This window comes from Vicia villosa, unplaced genomic scaffold (genome assembly GCF_029867415.1).
Source record: "Vicia villosa cultivar HV-30 ecotype Madison, WI unplaced genomic scaffold, Vvil1.0 ctg.001593F_1_1, whole genome shotgun sequence".
Classification (NCBI taxonomy): Eukaryota; Viridiplantae; Streptophyta; class Magnoliopsida; order Fabales; family Fabaceae; genus Vicia; species Vicia villosa.
The window spans coordinates 73,289-80,562 of NW_026705668.1; the positions used below are offsets into that span (position 1 = coordinate 73,289).

A 7,274-nucleotide genomic window follows, 5' to 3' on the forward strand; every position below is an offset into this window, starting at 1 on the left:
ATGATGATAATTTAAGGTAACCATGTTTTATTATCCCACATGACAGAACAGAAGGAAACTTTTCTAAAGATTATGGTGGATAAGTTGAATTTTGATTGAAAGATACCCTAGTCTTCAAGTTCAAATAAACCATTTCTACTACAAGTATTTCATACGCTTTATCTATTGCATTAGCCAATGCAAGAACAAAACCTACTTATATTACTTTTGAAAAAGCAAATAAACCAAAAATTTTATAGTTGATTTACAGGACCGGACATGAATGATCCAATTAGCTAAAAACGTGCTTTAATTCTTTAATATGACATAGAGTAGAAGGTTAGCTATTCCTCATCTATATTTCTTTTAGTTGTTTGTAATGGTTGGACAATATTTCTTTCATCTATAAACTATTCTGATAGCTTAGTGAGAATATACATCTCCCAACTGTCTAGTCGATTCCAATAAAGAGAACTACTTAGGCTTATCGGAATTAAAAAATATTAAGAAACCCAAGAGCAGTAAAATACCTCTGGGATTGTTAAAGCTCCCTAGACTCTGCATAAGTTTTGCCCCTGCTTTTAAACTTGTTTCTCTGCACGACTGCACAGTACGCTCTGCAATGTTGCAAAATATCAGCCTTTGTATAAGGATAACGACACACATACATAGAGATTAGACTCAATATGTTATCCGCAGTTAGCAAAATCTATCATGTACACAATATCTCTAAAAAATATTTCTAGTTATATGTTCTAAGGTATCTGCCAAAAGTTGATTGCAGAAGCTGCAGATTATGCAATGTCGACAACAATTAAACACTCAATATGGAGGGTACACAGTAACACAAAGTTGCAAGGGATGAATAAACCTAATGGTTGTGAATGCTAGTCTACCATGAATCACCTATGATGGCGGTAACAGTAGAATCTGTGAATGGAAAGGTTTACAATTTCTGTGAATAAACTGGAATCACAATCGTTCCTTAATAGATACATTTTGAATTTCACTAATGTCATATATGCTTCACTAATATTTCTAGTTAAAAATTAAACAAACCTATAAGATCTACGAGTGTAAGCATTTTGAGAATTGATCAACGATAACACTAATAAAACTAAACAAAACTATAAGATATGCGAAAACTAAACAAAACAAGATCTTCACTGTGTCTCTTTGCAGGACAATCGACATATTACAACTCAAGATTTTAAGCAAACTCACATTGCTAAGAAGCAGATTCAAATAACAAAAAATTTATAAATCAAACATGTATAAAGTTATTGAGGTGTTTTCACAAACAGCTTGTGAATGCACATATTAAGCAATATTATATATATATATATATATATATATATATATATATATATATATATATATATATATATATATATATATATATATATATATAAGGATAACCATGTGAATTCAAATAAGATGAAAAAGAATCCATTTATAATCCTATTGATTCATTCCTATAACATAAAGATTTAACATCAAATGAGATGAAAAATGAAAGTTGATTTTAAGAAAACTAGAGATTAAAGAGAAATGGATAGAGAAGAGTACCTTTGTTTTCTAATGGAGAAAATTCGACGGCGGCGCAATATGTTGACGGTGGCGGTGGCGGTGAAGATAAAGCTTTGCTGAACGAAAAAAGAGTCTTGTATCGTGCTATTGTGCTACATGAAATGAAACTTTTGTGAGTTTTTGGAATAAAATAAGGCCCTTCAATAGGCCAAAAAAAATGCATTATGTAAAGGGCCTAAAATTTTAGGGTCCAAAATAAATTTCAATAATTAGAGGCTCAATATAATAGAGCTTAATGAGGTCAAATAATTAGGGCTTTTAATTATAGGGCTTATTTGACAGATCTAATGACACTCATCTCCAGTACATGATTGCAAATGACAATTGGAATGTTCCTAACATTATTACCTTGAAAGATCTAAAGGTCAAAGCTTAAACCAATGTTGTTTATCGGTAACTTGTGTGTCAAGAAGATTTTGTTCATTTTCAGATGCATTCAAATCAACAAGCCTGAGCAAAACGCTTACAATATTTTCATATCTCTCCCCCACTCATTCATTTGATGGAGATTTACTCATAATTAACTTTCTATGGATGAAAATCTTTGGTATAGAGGTCGCGTGGTAGTTTCAATTTACAATTTACATTTAAACAATGATGAGACCTTTGAGCATCTCTTGTTGGCATTCCTTTTCTCAACCAAAATTTGGAACTGCTTGGGCAAGTTGTTAAGTATCAATTTTGACACCTCTTCTTTTCTTGCTTAATTGTTGCAATAGCGATTGATCTCCTCAGGTGCATGTCCTTGTGCATGTATCAATTAGCAGTTCACGGAAAATGAAAATAACATATTACTAAAAAAAAATAGATAGGAGAAGTATCAGATAGGGTTGCGGAAAAATAGTGGAAGCCGCAAAGCAGTTTATATATAAAATAAAATATGCTACACTCAAGAATATCAAACTTCAGCCTTTGAAAAGCTTCATTTTCTTGCTGTACAGGTATGCCAATGTTATACCAGATATTTAAGAGGCAAGCTTAGAAAATCTGTCACAACCATTAAATTTTTATGAAAAAAATCCTAACTTAGGACGGCTTAAAGTATCGAGGGACTCTATGGAAAATCCTCCTAGAGCTGCTTGTGGCGCAATCTTTAAGGACTATAGGGATAATTTTGTGGGTTGCTTTGCTTGCAACATTGGTTTGGACGCTCCTTTGATGATTGAATTTATGCTATTATTATGGTTATTGAGTTTGTCAAGGATAAAAGATGGTGGAACCTCCATATTAAGAGTGATTCTATAACTATTGTCCTTGCTTTCAACATTCAAGTAGTGTCCCTTGGAAAATCTTGACTAGATGGAACAATTTCCTTCTCATGGAGTCAACATCTTTCATATTCACGTTCGTAAGAAAGGTAAGGTAACTATTGTGAGCACAAGATTGCTATTTTTGGCCATTCTTTTCAAGATGTTATTTGGTGAGATTTTGACCTCATTTCATTTGGGATGATTTCTATGGTGATATATTTGATCTTTCTAATTATCTTTTTAAGGTTACCAGTTAAAATTTTTAAATTAAACTAAAACTAAAAATTAAAGTAAACAACAAAAGTTGCTTTTGCCAATATAGTTCATTCAACAAAACTCAAATATTATAATAATATACTTGCTAAGTGGTCACTTATTTGAATAACAGTATAACAATATTACTTCATATTTTTTTTTTTTTTAAATTTTAGTATCCGTCCTTACGATCGACTAATTCAACAGGATTAATTCCACCGTCTACTAACAGGGTCCCGTTTAAAATCAGAACAAAGCTATGTATGAACTGATCCAATACAAAGACTGTAGGATATAACAAACTAAAGAATTCAAACTAAAGATATTACTTCATACTCTTATTTGAATAACAAACTAAAGGTATAAGAAGTGAACGTGTCTGTCTCTAACTAAAAGATTGCTGTAATGGCAATAATGGCTAGCACGAGGACTCCAAAGATAGTTGATACAAGAGAGTGAGCAGATGAAGACGGAGCAGGTGCACCTTCTTCTAGTACATTAATCACCAACTTCATTTGACGTGCAGCACAATGGTTGGCCTTTCCACAAATATACCATTTTCTTCCATCTGTTTTGAGCTGAATAACGTCCTTTCCTGTGGAAAGTGCTTCATTTTGTGGTGGAAAATCACAGTTTTGAAAGAGTGCACCATTCACTTTGAACACATTGTGTTTAGAATTGTCATAATTGAACACTGAAATGAAGAGAAAGAGTAGATTTTAGATTACAAGTTCTATATACAAAAATTTACATGTTATTAAATATTTACCAAGGTTGTCACCAACACGAAAAACTTTGTCTTGTGCCCATTGAGTGTAGTTGAAATCAACAGTCCAGCCCTTTTCATCACCAACAATGTGATCAACTGCCATTGCTACTGAAGAAAACAAAACCATGCAAATGGCAAAGTACATTACATTCGAACAAGTCATTTGAGTATGTTGTAGAATATTCCTAAAATCTCAATTAAATGTTTAAGGAACAAGTATATGATATGCAAATGTAATTAGTTTGATGAATTGTTAGGACATAACATGGTTGGTATATTTATAGGATTTGTATATTGATATTATCGACTTAGTATCTAAGAAGCCTAGCAAATAGTAATTAAGAAAAGTACCGGATTAGGTCGGCGAGTAAGTTCTTCAGTGTGACGAAGTCGGAGTGTATTTTGTTCCCATGGCCTGCTGCAATATAGTGTGTCCTACTGTCGTATTGTGACGTTTAGATGATTCGTAGGCTTGATTTCTAAAAAAGAAGGAAAGATAAATATATTGAAAGATGAAAAATAAATTAAAGGTGTGTTGAAAGTATGTCTTTTAAGTTTAATTGCTTAGGTGACAGAAAATATGTTTTCAGATTGTAGAAATTAATTTTTTTTGAAAACATTTATGAAGTTGTTTCGGAGGTGGCAGTGGCGGAGATAGCCTCTGGAAATCGGCAGAAGACGGTGTCATAGTTGCGGGTACGGTAGCATACGACAGCATCGAAATCGAAAGTGGATGGTCGGGTGACAGTGGGTCGGTCTGTATGCGGTCCGGGTTTTCAATTTTTTTAATTTTCTCGGTTCGCGTGTTTTAGGTTTCTTCTTTCGGTTCGTGGATATGTTAGTTAATGGATTGTGTTTTGCGCTTTGTTATGGATCTCTTGATTTTCAACTGTTATAAATATGTATCTCTTGCATTATTGTCATCACAATCTTCATAACTTTACGACTGAAGACAAAGAGAAGTAGGGATGACAATTGGACCCATCCCTAATGGGTACTTGCAAAAATTATCCAAAACAGGTCAGATAAGAACCCAGAAAATAGATATAGACATTAGCTGTTGAGATATTATTAGATTTGTTGAGATATTAGTGGGATTGATATTATTAATATAATACCAAATATAATCTAATATAATAATATCAAATATAAGCCAAGTTGTGTAAGCCCAAGCCCAATTAGGGTTGTATATAAATAGTCATAGGTTGTATCCTTATTTGTACAACTCAAGTGAATAATATAATCCTTATTTACTTTGTTATTCTCTCTTTCTCTACTCACTAAAAGTGCCTCACGCACTAACAAATTGGTATCCAGAGCCTCTGGTTGTTGTTCCAGGGAACGTGAATCAATTGCTGCAAAGATGAATGGTATTAATGGCATTCTAAATTCTCTTCAACTCTTGACGGCAAGAATTGGATCCGATGGAAGAAACATATGCAATCCTTATTTGACTTCCATGAAACCCTAGAAGTGGTTACAGGCGGCGTACTTGTGTTGGCTGCAAATGCAAGGTTGTGTATTGCATTCAGACGACGGTAGATTCAACATACTTCAACAGGATTTCTCACGCTGAACCATCGAAGGAGGCATGGGATATTCTGGTGAAGTATTATGAAAGAGGTGAGAAAGTCAAGGTTGTCAAGTTGCAGACCTTGCATCGAGAATATGAATTGTTGTCGATGGGAGAAGACGAAAAAGATTGCAGAGTATGCGTCGAAGGTGCAGAAACTCGTCCATCTCATGAAGGGTTGTGGTGAAACCCTTATCGATAAGATGATAGTTGAGAAGGTAATGCGTACGTTGACCTCTCACTTTGATCACGTTATCGTAGCTATTCAAGAATCCAACAAAGTAGAAGACCTAAAATTGGAGGATCTGGTTGGTTCGTTGGAGGCGTATGAGATTAGGGTTGTTGAAAGGAAAGGAGTTCATGATTCGATACAGGCACTGCAAGCTCAGTCATAGAAAAAGAGTGGTGGTTCCAACAAATTCAAAGGCAAATTCAATAAGAATCAGGGCAAGAAGCCTTGGTCGAACCCCCACAAGCAGCAAGATGAAGATAGGACTCCTGAATCCTTGAAAGGAGGAGGAGGAAACTATCGAAAGGACAAAGAAGATAAAAAAGGTAAAGGTGTGCAGTGCTATAAATGTGAAAAGTGGGGTCACATGTCCAAACATTGTTGGTACAAGAAAGTCAATGGATCGCCAAAAGGCAAGGACAAAGGAGCAAAACTTGTACGCCAAGATTCAGATGATTCTGAAGGTGGTATGGTGGTTATGGATGCAGTTGCAGATAACCATGTCGAATCCAAAATGTGGTTTCTCGACTCAGGCTGCTCGAATCACATGACTGGTCAAAAGGTGTGGTTGGTAGATTTCGACGAGTCGAAGAAGAGCAAGGTAAAACTTGCTGATAATAGTTCGTTGCAAGCAAAAGGTATTGGCAACATAGTTTTTCAAATGAGCAATGGAGCAAAAGCCATGATCAAAGATGTGCTTTATGTACTTGGAATGAAGTGCAACTTACTCAGTGTTGGACAACTGGTCGAAAGAGGTTTCTCAGTTGTCATGAAAGGTGGAGTTTGTAAATTGTTCAACACCCAGAATAATTTGGTCTTAAAGTCTTCGTTGTCGAAGAACAGGATGTTTAAGACTATGATCAGTTCGGCTGAAGTTCAATGTCTTAAAACTGTTGTTGACCACAAGGATAGTTGGTTGTGGCATTTGAGGTTTGGACATTTGAATTTTCGATCACTTAATCAACTGATAACTCAAGATATGGTTACTGGTATTCCAAGTCTTGAGATGCCCGACAAACTCTGTGAAGGATGTTGTAACACCCCATACATAACTGACTAGTATATTATGCATGAAACGTTAAAATTGATATTGAGTACATACAAAAGCTATAGTTATATAAGGATCCATATAAAATACAACATGAAATTCTACTAAGAAGCATAATACATGAGTCTTCAATGGATCTTGCACAGCGGAATGTCACAACCAACGAGGTCTCCGAGCCATCACCACTTCCAAGTCTTCAGTCCAAACCTGCTACTGACCAAACACTACTAAACTGCACCTGAAAAAAATATAAGTTGATTGGGGTGAGATTACTAAATCTCAGTGAGTCCTCCTATCCTATGGGTCCACTCGGTTCTACAGGGTACATGCATCAACAACCGAATCCACCATTGATTCGGGGTTATCCTCACATCCGGTACAAGTACGAAGAAAACAAGTGACTCGTCCACCATTGGACTTGCCTAAAACAAATACACATTGTATAGCAAACAAGTATGCAAACCCGCATCCACACACGGGGAATCCAGAAGTGTAAACAACCCCGGCTAGGATTATGGAATAAATGCATCCTCGATGAGTAACCTCCTGCCTATTTGTCAAGGGACTTGTACAAGCACACT

General features: G+C 35.3%; 2 protein-coding genes across 2 annotated transcripts; one reads left to right on the forward strand and one right to left on the reverse strand.

The window, feature by feature from the left end:
* Positions 1-3,463: 3,463 nt before the first annotated feature.
* On the reverse strand, positions 3,464-4,006 carry LOC131635926 (blue copper protein 1a-like). Its single transcript, XM_058906563.1, has 2 exons — positions 3,844-4,006; positions 3,464-3,768 (listed from the first exon to the last, which is right to left on the reverse strand). The coding sequence occupies exons 1-2, from the start codon at positions 4,004-4,006 to the stop codon at positions 3,464-3,466; spliced, it is 468 nt and encodes a 155-aa protein (XP_058762546.1).
* Positions 4,007-5,511: 1,505 nt separating this feature from the next.
* Positions 5,512-6,650, forward strand: LOC131635917 (uncharacterized). Its single transcript, XM_058906554.1, has 3 exons — positions 5,512-5,634; positions 5,812-6,575; positions 6,623-6,650. Exons 1-3 carry the CDS (start codon positions 5,512-5,514, stop codon positions 6,648-6,650), a joined length of 915 nt encoding a protein of 304 aa, XP_058762537.1.
* Positions 6,651-7,274: the final 624 nt, after the last annotated feature.

Bases quoted from the DNA above. Each gene is read 5' to 3' on its own strand.
- LOC131635926 (XM_058906563.1), bottom strand. From the start codon at position 4,006: ATGACTTGTTCGAATGTAATGTACTTTGCCATTTGCATGGTTTTGTTT. The intron at 3,769-3,843 runs GTAAATATTTAA...TCTTCATTTCAG, and splicing joins TCGTGTTGGTGACAACCTTG to TGTTCAATTATGACAATTCT.
- LOC131635917 (XM_058906554.1), top strand. From the start codon at position 5,512: ATGAATTGTTGTCGATGGGAGAAGACGAAAAAGATTGCAGAGTATGCG. The intron at 5,635-5,811 runs GTAATGCGTACG...GCTCAGTCATAG, and splicing joins ATAAGATGATAGTTGAGAAG to AAAAAGAGTGGTGGTTCCAA. The intron at 6,576-6,622 runs GTTTGGACATTT...TGATAACTCAAG, and splicing joins AGTTGGTTGTGGCATTTGAG to ATATGGTTACTGGTATTCCA.